At 60.7% G+C, this 14,976-nt stretch overlaps 1 protein-coding gene across 7 annotated transcripts; it reads right to left on the reverse strand.

Moving 5' to 3' along the window:
* Positions 1 to 4,901: 4,901 nt before the first annotated feature.
* On the reverse strand, positions 4,902 to 14,579 carry NSMF (NMDA receptor synaptonuclear signaling and neuronal migration factor). Of its 7 annotated transcripts, XM_049632569.1 has the most exons (15): positions 14,325 to 14,579; positions 13,817 to 13,878; positions 12,626 to 13,132; positions 11,366 to 11,441; positions 10,081 to 10,149; positions 9,091 to 9,143; positions 8,218 to 8,311; positions 7,599 to 7,719; positions 7,302 to 7,385; positions 7,183 to 7,216; positions 7,009 to 7,079; positions 6,784 to 6,863; positions 6,489 to 6,591; positions 6,185 to 6,260; positions 4,902 to 6,096 (listed from the first exon to the last, which is right to left on the reverse strand). In XM_049632569.1, exons 1-15 carry the CDS (start codon positions 14,393 to 14,395, stop codon positions 5,999 to 6,001), a joined length of 1,599 nt encoding a protein of 532 aa, XP_049488526.1. In that variant the 5' UTR covers positions 14,396 to 14,579; the 3' UTR covers positions 4,902 to 5,998. The 7 variants fall into 7 exon arrangements, with proteins under 7 accessions (XP_049488526.1, XP_049488564.1, XP_049488556.1 ...); XM_049632607.1 differs by lacking the exon at positions 8,218 to 8,311 and having other exon boundaries at positions 7,599 to 7,723; XM_049632599.1 differs by lacking the exon at positions 10,081 to 10,149 and having other exon boundaries at positions 14,325 to 14,578.
* Positions 14,580 to 14,976: the final 397 nt, after the last annotated feature.

Genomic DNA, 14,976 nt, shown 5'->3' on the forward strand with positions numbered 1-14,976 from the left:
ATTGGTTGTTCAGTAGCATGTTGTTTAATCTCCACATATTTGTGAATTTTCCAGTTTTCTTTGTGTAATTAATTTCTAGTTTCATACCATTGTGGTCAGAAAAGATGCTTGATACGATTTCAATCCTCTTCAATTTATTAAGACTTTTTTCATGACATGTGATCTGTCCTGGAGAATGTTCCATGTGCTCCTGAGAAGAGTGTGTGGTCCTTTGCTGGTGGGCTGTTCTGTGTCCATCTGTTAAGCCCATCTGGTTTAAGGTACTGTTTACAGCCCATGTTTCCTTATTGCTTTTCTGTCTAGATGATCTATCCTTTGATGAAAGTGGGGTGTTAAAGTTCCCTACTATTTTTGTATTGCTGCTTATTTCTCCCTTTAGGTCTGTTAATATTTGCTTTATATATTTAGGTGCTTCTATGTTGGGTGCATAAATATTTAGGGTTATTATATCCTCTTATAGGACTGATTCCTTTATCATTATCACTTCTTTGTCTTTTATTACAGTCTTTGTCTTGTATTTTATAGTACATGTTTTGTTAGATTTATACCTAAATATTTCCTTTTGGGTTATTACAGGTTGTATTACTTTTAAATTCCATATTCAATTGTTATTAATAGTAAATAGAAATACAGTTGGTTTTTGTGTGTTGATCTGTATCCTCCTACCTTGCTAACACTCACTTATTAGTTCTAAGAATTTGTGTATAGATTCCCCGGAATTTTCGACATAGACAGTTGTGTTGCCTGTTAACAGTAATAGTTTCATTTCCTCCTCTCCAATATGCATGCCTTTTATTTCCCTTTCTTGCCTTATTGCAGTGGCTAAGATTTCCAGTTGCATATTGGGTAGGAGTTGGGAGAGTGGACATCTTTGCCTTGTTCCCAGTCTTAAGGAAAAGCATTCAGTCATTTACCATTGAGCATGGTGTTAGTTGTAGGTGTGATGTAAGTGTTGCATAGATGCCCTTCTTCAGGTTGGGGAAGTTCCCTTCTAGTTTGCTAGACAAGTTTTCTTCATAAACGAATGTTGCATTTTGTCAAATGCTTTTTCCTTATCCATTAATGTGTTCATGTGATTTTTCTTTAAACTCTCAACATAATGCATTACATTGGTTGACTTTCTTGAATACTAAACCGGTTTTATAGTCTCAGAAGAAACTGTAGTTGGTTGTGGTGCATTCTTTTCTTTATATATTAGTGGATTTGATTTGCTAACATAGTCTTCGTTATTTGTGGATCTTGTGTTTGCAGTTTTGCCTACTAACCAAATTTTTTTGGTGATCTCCAAATCAGTACTTGCATGGTCATTCATGGACATGTGCAGGGCAGCAAAACACCCGAGTGCCAGACATGCATTTTCTCAGCTGAGGTTGAAGAAGGCAACCTTCTTGTTTCAGCCTTCTTGTTTCCACATCCTGGAAACTGTTTCTTTTTCAGAGCCTATGCAGTGCTGCGTTTTTGCACTTTTGTGCTTTGTCTTGGTGATTTCTGTTTAGGACGGTGCCAAAGTGCTGCTCAGTGTTGCTAAGTGCTGGGGCCTTTTCCCTGCTGGCCAATATTTCCATGGCTCTCCAGGTGGCAACCAGTTCTGGTTTGTGATATTTTGAATACTAGTCTGTGAGCCTGGGGTCTGGCCCCCATCCTGTGGACAATGCTGGGGTTTTAGCTGTGGCCTCGGTGGCTCTAGTCCCAGGTCATCCCCTTTTCTTTCACTATGTCGTCTGTTTGGCTTTGCTGTGCCTCCAGTCTGGGAGCGGGCCAGTCTGCTGCTCAGGCACAGGTTACGGTTCATTCTACATGGGCCTGGGTGCAGGGCTAGGGCCTCATAAACACCTTTCCAAGTGGTTTCCCGGTGCTTTCTATACCCTTGCCTCCAGGCTCCTCTCTGGGTCCCTTTTCCTGGCCCTGTGGCAAGCTCCTCCTGCACCAGACCAGTGTGTCCAGCATATCCAGCCTGCGTGGCTGTCTTCCTTCAGCTTGCAGACAGACCCTGACCCTGTCTGGCTGACAGCTGCATGGGGTGGGACCAGTGGGGGCACTTCCCACAGTGGCTGACAATCTCCCCCGACCCTGGTTTCCGGAGACCACTCAATGGGAAATGCAAGCACCAATCTATTCTCTAGGGTGCACAGACTTAGTAAAAGGAGCTGTGGGCACAAAGTGTCCCTTCTGGAAGCAGGGGGCAAATGGTGGTGCGAAATGTGAGTTTCCTTCTACGGGTGAGGGAGCATTGGAAGGTTCTGGATGAGGCAGATGTGCCCCCTATGTTGCGGCAGAGGAGTGAGGACGGAGGCTGCCTGGCCCGCCCTGCCATTTGCAGGGGCAGGTGTCAGGTCCTCTCTCCTCTGCCAGGAGTGAGCGGCCACACCTTCCTTCACAGCCTGTAGTTACACCATCTCTCTAGATGAGGAGGATCACACCTCGCTGTGACTGGAGACACTCCCCCACCCACCCTGTTGGCTGACCATGCCCCAGCTCTGTCCTCCAGGGCCCTCGTCTGGGGCTGAGGAGTGCCAAAGGATAGCCATTCGGGATTGTGGGGGCTAGCCTGGACATGCAGGCTGGGCCACCCACACCTTGTGAGTGAGCTCCAGACAGGGCAGTGTGGGGGACACGGGGCAGGCTGGGACGACTCTGCCCATCCTGATTGGAGACACGGGTGTTCAGGCCTGGCCTTCTGAGTAGTTATGAAGGTGTATGTGTCACCATCAGCATTCACTTACCTACTCGCTTTATGTATTTTAATGTTTATTTATTTTGAGAGAGAGAGAGAGACAGACAGACAGAGCACAAGCAGGGGAGAGTCAGAGAGAGAGGGAGACACAGAATCCGAAGCAGGCTCCAGGCTTTGAGCTGTCAGCACAGAGCCCGACACGGGGCTCGGACTCACGGTCCACGAGATCATGACCTGAGCTGAAGTCAGACGCTCAACCGACTGAGCCACCCAGGCGCCCCATAAAGTTTATTTATTCTTTTAGAGAGACAGAATGCACGGGGGAGTGGCAGAGAGAGGGGGAGAGACAGAATCCCAAGCAGGCTCTGAATTGTCAGCGCAAAGCCCCATGCAGGGCTCGAACCCATGCACTGTGAGACTGTGACCTGAGCTGAAATCAAGAGCCCCTGTCCTTTTCTTATTAATACTTAAAAACTTCTTACAGGTCGGGGCACCTGGGTAGCTCAGTCGGTTAAGCATCCGACTTGGGCTCAGGTCATGGTCTCGCGGTTCGTGGGTTTGAGTCCCGCGTCGGGCTCTGTGCTGACAGCTCACAGCCTGGAGCCTGCTTCAGATTCTGCCTCTCCCTCTCTCTCTGCCCCTCCCCTGCTCACACTCTGTCTCTCAAAAATGAATAAATGTTAAAAAAAATTTTTTTTTTCTAATTTAGGGAAGAACTTCCTACATGGCAAGGATCTAAGTTCCATCATTGCCTCCAGCTGCTGGGGCAGGTGGGTCAGCCGGCACGGCCTCAGCCCCACGTCTGCTACCACCTTCCCTGCTTGTGCTTCCCTAAAACGCTTGTCCGCGTTGTACTGGGCACCTCCCCCATCTGACATCCTTCCCTCCGTGCTTCTCAGTGGCCACAGGCGAGGAACAGAACCTCGGGAGCCAGGTGCAAGGCCGCGAGCCTCCTGCCGGCAGACGTCCCTGCCTTCCCCACCACAGCCGTCCCTAAGAAGCATGTGGGGAGGACAACCTGTGGGAGCAGCCCGGACCTGCAGATGCAGGGCCCCGGCAGGGGCCAGGGGAGGGGCAGGGGCCCGTGACAAAGCTTCCGGCTGGTCTCGGACGAGGGCCGCAGCAGCACAGCAGACGTGCCTTCTGCGCACACGGCGGGCAGGCAGGTGGGTCATCGGGGGACAGCCAGCCTCACGGCCTGCACACGGAGGGCAAAGCCCACGGAGAGCGATTCTGGCAGCACCACGTGGACTCCAGGTGTGAGGAGTAGGGGAGACGCGCCACGGCTCAGAAACCGAGAGCACAAAGGACTCCCGAGTGACCCGTGACTTTGTAGTCAGCGACCCAGTACGTGAGAGCGTGTGGACAGGCATCTGGAATCTAGTCTACGCACCTACAGTGTGTCCGTCCACGTTGGTGCCAACACCTCTGCTGCCCTCCATAGCCCTGCGTGGGAGACCGTGCACGCGCCTGGAGGCTCCAGGGCTGTGTGCCCCCAGAGCTGGCACGCCCACCCCAGGAAGCGCCGCTTGGCCCCAGGTTCTCAACATCCCGGGCCGCAAGCCTCCCAGCCTCTGCCCATGCCGTCCGCCGGTGGCCTCCTGTCCCCTCCAGCCCTTGCTGGCGTGGACACACCCAGCCGGCACCTGCCGCTCCATCCCTGGGCCACAGGACCAGGAGCCACCAGGCAGCCAGGCTGGCCATAGCCATAGCCTGGCTATGTCCAGCAGCAGCTTTGCCACTGGGGGGAAAGCAGCATTAGGCACATCTGGGGATGACAGAGAAGAAGACTGGCCAGCTGGTCCCGTGGTCACTTCTTGGCATCCTGCTGCAGCCACACTGCTGACCACACGCAGAGTATGGCCTGAGGAGGATGGGTGGCCCTCCGCCCAGTGCCTGGGGGTAGTGACAGAGGAGGCAGGGCACAGGAGTGTCTCTGTTTGCACCTCCTGATCCTTCTCACACCTTTTCCAGGAGCACAGCCCCTGCCCCCCCAGCGGCCATCTCAGGAACCTGCTTTTCTCCATTCTCCCCCTCCTCTGGCTGCCAGACCCTCTTCTGGAGTGTGCCCTTGGCAAGGAGGTCTAGCGGCCCCACCCAGCCCTGTCAGTCCAGGCAGAGGTGTGCGGGCAGCCACCACAGCAGCAACCTTGGACCAGCAGACCCAGAAGCTCCTGGGCCCAGGGAGGTAAGGGACAGGGCTGACAGAGGAGGCCCAGGCAGTGGCCGCAGCAGAGGGTCAGGTTTAATGGTCACTCTAAGGGATATCGTACATCATTCAGAGCCCAGCACATGCCCCTGCCCCCTCCCTTAGCTGAGGGCACAGCCAGGTGTCCTCAGACCCAGGCTCTGCAAAGGGGTCCTGCCCCTGAGCCCCAGCTATATACAAGAGCCGGCCCCACTGGGCCCCAGCAAGGCCACAGCCCAGAGTCCACCGTCTGCTCAGCGCTGCTGCAGGGTCCAGGCACCCACTGCAGTGTGCGGCGGGGTTCTCACCCAGCGGGGCCCAGCCCCACTTGCCCCTGCCAAACCCTTTGTGCTGGGAGAAGCCTCCAGACCAAGGCTGGCAAAAGCTGAACGCACCGCGGCATCAGAGGGCCAGGCGGGTGCCGGAGGACGGGGAGCAGGCAGGGCCCGGCTCAACCCAGAGCCTCCTGAGAGAAGGGAGGTGTGTCACCTCCCCCCTGCCCCGCGGCTTCCCAGGCACCCCTGCTAGGCCAGTACGGCTGAGGTCAGAGTAAGCAGTGGGTGGCAAGAGGGAACAAGCAAAGACCATCAGGGACTCGGCCAAGGCCGGAGCCGGGCCGGGCAGCCAGGCGACACCGCCCCCACGGACGGGCCACCCTGGTGCTGGTGATCAAATACGGCAGGGCTGGGGGGCTGGGGGCAGACAAGGTCCTGAACACACACTGGGCTAGGTTGTCTACACCGTAACTGGTAACATAGCACTTAACTATTCAACTAGTAATGCTGCTTCCCTTTGAATTGTTTTGGGGGTGTGAAAATTGCACTTATTTCTATGAACCCGCTAAGAGGAGCCACCCCAGTGCTGCACCCTCTGCACGAGGCCTAGGCCCTGTCAGCGCCTGGCCGCTGAGCAACCCCTGGCCACATGGGGTGAGGCTCGTCCCGGGGCCCCGGGGGCTGTGACCTCTGGCCTGTGGTGCAGTGAGGACCAGACCCGTGGGCAGGAACCTGAGCGACATCTGAGGGTGCCCTGAAGCGGCTGTGAAGACTGGGACCGCGTGGTCCTGGGCGGCCCACAGCACGTGGCCCAGCCCCAGCCACCGGTCCAAGGAAGCAGCCAGGCGGTGGCCGTGGCCCTCACAGGACATCCTCAAAGTCCAGCAGCTTCGAGTGCTGGCGGCTCTTCCACAGGCGGTACAGCCGGAAGTCAAAGTAGGTCTCTATCATCTGCTTCCCTGGGGCCAAAGGAGAGGGTGGCTAGGTCTCAGGCCTCTACCTCCTGGACCCCGCCCCTCAGGCCGGGAGCCAGCCTGCGAAACTCACCTTGGGCCGACAGCTCCAGGGGAGACTCAAAGGTGACCCTGTAAGGGGTCATGAGGGTCCTGAGGTTCTGGAACAGCTGCAAGAGCGGGGCAGGGCCATGAGTTCAGGGTAGGGGAAGGGGGTGGTGAACGGTGTTGGGGGGAAGCAGGAATTCTCTACCACTGACAGGGGCTCATGCATAGGTGGTTCTGGGGGGTTAAGGAAGAGAAAAAGGGAACAGAAGAAAAAGTGGGAGGTTCTGTCAAGTCTTTTACTGGATCTGGGGTCTCCAGAAAACTGGAGCAGGGCTTGGGGGTTCCTGTACCTTCTCCCCATTCGGGTTTCCCAGAATGTAGCAGCCCATGATGTGGACGACGTTCGGCTCTGGGTTCACTTTGCTCATCAGGCGGCTCAAGCGCTTCCAGAAGCTGGTGGGGGAGGGGGTGGGTCACAGGTGGTCTCCAGCCCAGGCCCCCAGGTGCAAGGAGGGGCAGGCCAGAGGCCAGGGCAGGGCTCCAGAGAAGGAGCATCACAGGGAGGGTCTGTGGGGATGGGCTGTGTGGGTGGACGTTGCCTCCAGCCCCTCTGCCCAGCCCCCGCGTGCAGCCCTGCCCACTCACTGGATCATGTCCTCCTCCTTCTCTACTTTGGCAAAGGTGGCCACCTTGTTCTTGAGCAGGTACAGGTGTCCTGGGCCACCCTGTAAGAAACTGCAATTGGCCGCGTGGGGCATACACAGGGCGTCCATCCACCGTCCCCATATGTGCACGCACTGACACACGTCTGCACGAAGCCTGCATTCTCAATACCCCCCACCCCCACAGCAGAAAGGGACTGAGTCCTACCTGGCAGAAAATCAGCATCTTCCAGATCTTGGCCCCTTTGTGATAGATGTTCAGCTTTTTCTCTATTTCCTCTATGGAGGGAGGAGTGTGAGCACGGCCCTCCAATGCCCCCCATGGCCCATAGGTAAGCCCCCAGACCCAGGATCAGAAGACAGGGGATTGGAGGACACATACCCAGGATGTCCTCAAAAGTCGCATGTTCGTGGTCCTGAAACAGACACGGGCCACACTCTCAGAGTCCCTCTTGGGCAGCAGTCCAACCCAGAACCAGGGGCCGGGGGAGGGTCACTCACATAGAGGATGGGGATGATGGACGGGTCATCTCTGCGGATGATAGTCGGGATGTACTCGGCTTTGGGCACCTTGGAGGAGATGAGCTGGAGACAGCACGGGGAGCTGCTCAGGGCCCAGCCACCTTGGAGCCAACGGGCAGTGGGAGGCCCCATGAGGTTGTCCCCCACTGCTAGGCAGCCTGTAGTGGCCGCATCATCACCAGGCAGAGCCATTGGGCTCCTGGAGGAAAAGGGACCTCCCCCCTCCAGCCCAGGACAGGCTGGAATAGGAATAGCATAAAGACGGCCCGACCTCACCATGACCTTGGGGGGCACAAAGCCCTCTGTGTCACAGGCCACCGCCTCCAAGCCCTTCTCGGTCTCCCAGTCCAGATCCTCAAAGGCCTCGCCCAGGGTGCAGTGTGAGCTCTGCAGGTCACTACCTGAGGGGCAGGATGGGTCACCAGGACTGTGGACCACCTCCAGCCCCAGCCGTGGTCCACAGACACGGGTAGCAGACAGAACCCGCGATAAATGGTCCTGGAGGGCCCTCCAGGCCGGCGAGAAACCCAGGGTGGGTGACAGAGACCAACACTGGCCACCACCAGCCTGGCGGGACTGGCCGCTGCCACCAGAGCTGCTGCGCTGTTGACCTCCGTGCAAGGGTCAGCTCCAGCCAGGGCAGTGCAGCCTCTCAGACCTCTAGAGTGGGTGAAGCACACACGCGCCCCCGCCCAGCACTGCCGTAGCCGTTAGTTAACCCTGCCCACGAGGTCGGAGGTGCCAGGCGCCCCCGCCTCACAGATGGGTAAACTGAGGCTCAGAGAGCAGAAGCGCGGAAGCCTAGCTGCCAGTGCAGGAGGCCCGCCCTGCGGAGCGCGGGGACTGGGGGACTAGGGGAACCTCTGAGGCAGGTGGGCCGGCCCGCGCCGGGCACCTACTGTCTCGGGAGTCGTGGGAAGTGTCGGCTTTCATGGGGGTGGGGTCGCTCCAGGACCGGCTGAAGCTCCGCTCGCGCCGCTCGGCGAACGCTGCAGTGAGAGCAAAGCCGCGTCAGCGGGCGGGGGGCGGGGGCGGGAGGGGCACAGCCTGAGGGGACTCCAGACACAAGGGACTGCAGACTTGGGAAAGCCAGGGTGAGAGTCCTCGAGCTCCCGACGGCGGGGAGGTCGGAGGACATCAGTTGGGCCACCCGGGACAGAGTCAGGTGGGGCAAGACTAGGGGTGGCGCCTAATGACGCCAACTGGGGCGAGGGGACAAGAGTGGGGTGTGGGACCTGGGGCGGGGCGGGGCCAGAGCCAGAGCTTCTGAGGCGGGGTTAGGGGCGGAGCCTGGGCAAAGCCATCGGTTCCGCTGGGGGGGCGGGGGGCGGAGCTGGAGCCAAGTGTTCTGGGGCGGAGGTGGGGGCGGAGCCTGGGCGAGGCCAGAACGAGAGGTTCTGAGCCGGGGGCTAGGGGCAGGGCCTGAGCCAGGTGTCCTGGGGGAGGGGCTGGGGGCGGAGCCTGGGGCGGGGCGAACGGTTCCGGGGCGAGGTCTGAGCCAGGAGGGGGGCTAGGGGCAGAGCCAGGCGTTCTGAGGTGGGGTTGCGTGCTGCACCTGAGGCGGAGCCTGAGTCAGGGAGTCCTCAGCAGGACTAGGGGCGGGGCCAGAGTCAAGGGTTTCTTGGCGGGCCTGGGGCGGTAGGAAGAAGGCCGCGGGGTTGGAATGGGGATCTGGGAACTTGGGTCTTTCCGGTGCAGCGAGCAGCCTGCGAAGCCCCAGCCGGCCAAGAGCAGCGCCACCCCCTCGCCCTCCCGCCCAGGGTCTTACTCTGGGCCTTCACCCTCCGGCTGCCGACCATGCGCAGGTGTTTGCGGAAGTTCCTGGGGAAGAAACACCGGTGGCTGGTGAGGACCGCGAAAGGGGGGTGGGAGGCGTACGGATCCCCCATGCTTCCTGCTCGCCACTCTTCCCCCAGCAGCCGGACCTGACATGGCCTGCCTTCGCCCCTTTAGGTGATAAATGCCCTCCTGGCGCCCCTACGCTCTCCCACTCACCCACCGTCCACCCAGTCCCTGTCCTGCTGACACCTTTCCAGGGCTCCCCTTTGCTGCCAGGACAAAGGCACAATGATCACGCCTTCTCTTGCGGTCACCCCCCCCCCCCCCCCCCCCCCCCCCCCCCCCCATGCAGGACCACTCCCTTGGTGGCTCCCCAGCATCCAGGCACCCACCTCCACTGCCCACCGTTACATTCCCTCTTTGGGCCCAGGCATACTCTGGACCCTATCAGCCCCCCTCTTCCAGGTGGTCAAGGGCTCCTGCTTCCTGTGCTCTCAGGCCAGGGAAGCACAACTGTCCGCACTGACCCCAGGTAGGTTTGGGGCCTGCAGACACTCCCTCCCCTGCCCTTCTGTCCCTGGGCCACCTCAGAGACAGGTCTTTGCCCCCAAATCTGTGCCCTGACGGGGTCCAGTGTCCAAGATGGACAAGGTTTCTGGTCACGTCTCTGAGGTGGGGCATGGGGAGCGTAAGCTTTGCTGCTGACCCCACAGCTCTGGGGTTCAAGGGCCAGAAAGAGACACGGGTGGGCTAGCTGGCTGCAGTTCAACTGGCAATGTACCCCCAAAACACACCAAAACACAGGCCTGGGGGGGCCCAGGTCACATGACCTCTCCTGCCTGCAGCGTCCCCAGAGCAGGGCCAGGCCAGTGGTCGCCACCGCCCTTCCCCCATCAGGTCTGCGAGGGCCCAGTGGGCCCAGGCCAGACCAGCACAGACAAGAGACGGACTCTGGTGGCGAGTGGCTGGCAGGCCCTACCTCTGGATTACAGACGCGGAATCATTCTCCCGTTTCCGGCGCTTCCTCTCCGCGTAGCCCCTGAACACCCTGGGAAACCACCACGAGTCAGCACTGCCCTTGGCCGCAGGTAGGTAGGAGGGACCGAGACGTGGGGACAGAAGCGTGAGCACAGGGCCTGGAGGGGCATCCAGAGCGCAGGGCCGGGCAGAAGGGTCCTGGCCTGCCTCACCCTGTCCTCGGCCCGGCTCTTGGCAGGTCCTGCTGTGGCCTTGGTGCTGGGACACAGCACTCCCTCACAGTCAAGGCCCAGGTCCCTGGCCTGTCCAAACTTATTTGGGGGTGGGGGGTGGGGGGGGTCCCCCAGGGACAACCACCATGCCCTTAGGCTCAGGGTCCCGCAGAGTACTTACGAGATGCTGGAGGTGCGGCGGGAAGGGGCAGCGTAAGAAAGAAGACATAGTAAGCCACGACCCCCTCAGCTTGTAAATTCCCAGTCGTTTCCCTTCTTGTCATGGACTCCAGGGGTCCCTCACAGGCACTCCAGGCACTAGCAAGGCACTAGCAGTGCTGTGGTAAGCCCATGAAAGGGCAGTGGACACTGAGGTCACTGGCCCGTGCCACCAAGTGCTGTAACGTGGTTGGGCTTGCACAGAGGCCTGTTTCTGCTGGGCCTGGGCCTGGCAGCAAAGATGGCAGTCCCCAGCCAGCCTGAGGGCAGTGGTGGGTTCCCCAGGGTAGCACGAGGGGCGGAAGCTTCCTCAGTGTGGGGGACACTGCAGCAAAGGGTGCCTCCCGGGAAGGAACGCTATATCAGAAAACAAACCCAGATATGTGTCACAGGTAGAGAAGAGCAGGCCCCCGCAGGGGACTCCTGACTTGTGATCCCTTGAGGCTCATACAGAATACGCAAGTAAGCTGCTGTTTGGGAAGCTGAGATGGGGCCGTGGCCTGGAAGAACCGCCAGAGTGGTGACTACATCAGCCTCAGCCCTGGGCCGGGTCCGCAGAGGACCATGAGGGACAGGGGAGGGCTAGGAGACAGAGGGCAGGGCAGTGGGCAAGGGAGGAGTGGGAAGGGAGGGGGCATGGGAGGGGCAGTGGAGGGTGGGAGTGGGGGGGGGGGGAGAGCAGCCAGCGCTGCCTTCCTTGAGACTGATGTCACCTCTGGCAGACCTGGTGGGACATGGGCATGTGGGGTCGCTCAGAAATAGCCACCCAGGTGGGCCCAGAGGGCAGGAGAGGGTCTGGCAGTAGTTCCTGAGCACCACCCCTCACAGCGGGCACGTATCAGGTACACAACTCACGCTTGCATAGTTGTGGTTGCTGTCTGGAAGCTGAAGAGGTTTTCCTTGGGGAACCAGGTACGGATGGGGACGTCATCTGGAAGACAAAAGAAGTGGCTAGGGTGGCCTGGGAGTTCCTAAAGCCTTTACCCCCTTCTGCCAGGGAAGGCAATGCTTCTGCCAAAGCCAGTGGAGGAAAGGCACCAGGGTCCCCTAACCCTCTCCCAGGTGGGCGGAGGCTGGCACAGGCCGTAAGGCAACATGTGCCCGCTTAGCTGTTCAGGCCAAGACAGCTCAGCGGCTTCGTGACAGTTTGTCTTTGCTTAGCTCTCCCTTTGGTGGCCTACAGTTGAAGAGCGGTCCTTTGAAAGCACAGCCTGTGTCCAGGGTGCCCAGAGAAAAGGGTTCACTTTGTTCCCCTTCGGAGAGAAGCAGGGCAGGGACAATGGTTGCAGCCTCCCTTTGTCTGCATCCTGCACACTCCACTCCCTTGGACCCTGCCAGGAGAGTGAGGCGGAGCCCTCAGGCAGCATGGAGATGGTCTTGCTGAGGGCTGCCCCCTCCAGCTCCTAGACAAGGTGGATAAAAGTTTGCTCTACCCCTCTGAGAGTTGCCCTGACCCCCACCCCAGCCCCTGAGCTGTGTTCATCAGAGGAGTGTGAGGTCATGGAGCTGAACTGCCCACACCCCAGGCCTGTGCCCTGATGCCCAAGCAGGTTGTTGACTTGGAAGCCCAGGGGGTGTCCTGGGACGATGTGGGTGCTCAGCTAGTAAGGACTCTGCTTTTTAGGAAGTGACCTCAGATTCAAGAGGCATGGGGCTGCTCAAGCGTCCCAGAGAGGCCTCTTCTAGACACAGTAGGCCTTCAGGGCTCACCAGCCACCCACACAGCTCAACAATCCTTGGGAGGCTCCCAATGGCTGGCCAGGCCCCAGATAGACATGTGCTTCCTGGGGTGAACGAGAACTCCATTTGCTGGGACCCAGGGCAGGGACTATTTCCCAGGATTTCCCAAAGGCAGACCCATCTTCTAATTAAGCCATGTTTTCTGCCTGCTCAATCTTTAAGATTCTCCTGCCCCCCGCCCCCCTCCTCCGGGAAGCACTCCTTGATTGATTTGGTGCTGGCAGGGCCAAAACCAACTAAGAGGCCTGACATGTGGCGTGGGAGATAGCAGCAGGAGGCTACCTACATGCCACGACCTGGGCACCCTCCACCTGTCCAAGGCTCAGCTTACCACCCTGCCCCACAGCCTGCCCATTCCTCAACGAGCCCCCTCACCAGACACACGATCGACACTGTACATCCTCTCCAGCTTCTTGCGGCGGCTGGTGGCCTCAGGCAGAGGTGGCTGGTCCAGCCCAAAGGCCCGAGGGGAAGGGCTGGGACCAGGGGCCAGCTGGGCGCACCCGGGACATTCCTTGGAGCCCTGGCGGCTGCCTGCCCAGCTCTGGCAGGGCCTGCTGACGTCCTCGCGGCTGCCCCCTGGGCTGGCACGCAGGGGCTGGCTGTGGTGGTGGAGGTGCCGCTCCCGCTGCCGCCGCCCCTTCACCACAGCCAGCTCGATGGCCTCTGCCTCGGGACTGGGCAGCAGGGCAGGCTCCCCGGAAATGGTGTACACGCGGGGCTGGGGGCCCTCAGCGGTCGGTTTTCCACCGATGACCTCCTCTGAGAGACTGCCCTCATAGCGGCCATTGGAGACGAGGGAGAGGCGGCGCTTGTTCTGGGGGGCTGGCTGCATCTCGGGGGACCCGTCGTGGCCAGAGTAGGCATCAGCCAGCAGGTGGTCTGGGAGAGAGGCAGCAGGTGAACTGAAGCCCTCCTGGCCCTGCCCCCCCTTCTCCTGGTGCCGTGAGGGCAAAGAACACCCAGCGAATGCCTGGCTCAGATGGGGGGGCGGGCAGAGGCTGCCCCCCAGCCCCAGTGACCACATCCTAAGCCCCTGGTATCTCCAGAAAAGGTGTTTGCAAGCTGCGCACTCCTCTTAGAGGCTCCCACCCTCCTCCTACCTGGGCCCTGAGCCCTGGGTGTGCGTGCGTGGGGGCGACAGGCTAGACTACCTGTGGGTGACGGTGGGGGGTGGACAGGAATAAACAGGCCACCTCCCAGCCTGCCACTGCACTCGTGTGCCCAGTGCCAATTTCTCCCCTCCCCCCCACCAGCTGGCCCCCAGAGACAGCGGTGCCAGCCCTGGGGGTGCCAGGAGGCCTGTTGCCATGCCAACGGCCCAGGCTGGGTGGGTGCCATGGTGATGAGTGACTCCAAGCTCTTTCTGGGGCTCTGGGCCAGGGAGGGCAGGGGGCGTGAGGAAGCCAGCCCAGCAGAGCAGCTGCTGCCCGCTCACACCCCACAGTCTCCACAGCCTGCGGGCCAGGCCTGGGCTGCTGGAGCAGGGGACAGCATCCCTAGGTCGTGGGGGTGCGGTGGGGCTGCGAACCGACCCCACCCCGGTACCTCTTCGAATGCCCCTACCTGCACCGTTCCGATTCTCAGGGTGACTCTGGGACAGGTACTCGCCAAATGCTCGGGCTGCTCTGAAGGGTGGACAGCGGGGTGCGCTGTCAGTGCACACAGACCACTCTGGACTCTGCTCACATGGGAGCCTGGGGTCCCCACCCCCACCCAGACCTTGGGCACCGGTAAGGGAGGGGCCGGGGTCACCCATGGCAGACAGTGCCCTCCCACCCCAGAAAGCCCAGGGCTAGCAGGTCGCAGTTCCGGGGGCCTTGGGTCCCAGTGCAACGTGGCCGGGGCCCTGGCCTGCTTTCTGTCCAGCCCCTGTCACTGTGTGTGTGTTGGGGGTGGGGGGGGGGGGGGGGGGGGGGGGGGGGGGGGGCTCCCAGCCCCCGCCGGCTCCGGGAGGGGAGCCGCACAAGGTGGGGGTGGGAGCGGGGGAGGGAGACTCGGCGAGAAGCCCCGCCACGGGGGAGGGGGCCGGGGGCGGGCGCTGAGCCCCGGCGGCCGGCCCCGCCGCACTCACCGCACTTTGGCCGCCACCGAGGACATGGCCTCGCTCCTCAGCGCCCTCCTCCGGGAGGCGGCGGCGCCCATGGTCGCGGCGGCGGCGGCGCATCCCCCGGCCTCAGAGCGCGCCCCGCGCCCGCCGCCTCCGCCGGGGTAGCCGCGCCACGCCGGGACTCGGGCTCGGGCCCCGCATGGCCCGCGCTGGGCCCTCCGCGAGTCCCGCCGCACCGGGAGAGCGCGGCAGGGGCCGGGGGCGGGGGCTCCGCCCACCGCAACGTCACGGACGGGGCGAGGCCAGGGGCTCCGCCCACCGCGACGTCAGGCCTGGGGGCGGCTGCCCGTGACGTCGGGGCCTGGCCGGGTCATCAGGAGGGGACCGGGGCGGTGGCTCCGCCCACCGTGCCGGGGGAGGGGGCGGGGTTGGGACGTGGTGCGGAGAAACTGAGGCCAGCGGTCACCCGGCTGCAAGGTCCTGGGCCCTCGGGTCAGGGTTCTCGGTGCCCCTCACAGGCCTGCACGGGTTGCGGACCCCAAAGTGACAGCGCCAGAGCGCTCTCTCCTTTCCTACAAAAGGACTCCCGGGCGCCGTTTAACGATCTGAGAAAGTGTGGGCGGCGTACAACCTCGGAGCGCGGCTCGTGTACTGCGTGGGAAGACGCCCGCGGGAG

This window comes from Panthera uncia, chromosome D4 (assembly GCF_023721935.1).
Source record: "Panthera uncia isolate 11264 chromosome D4, Puncia_PCG_1.0, whole genome shotgun sequence".
Lineage (NCBI taxonomy): Eukaryota > Metazoa > Chordata > Mammalia > Carnivora > Felidae > Panthera > Panthera uncia.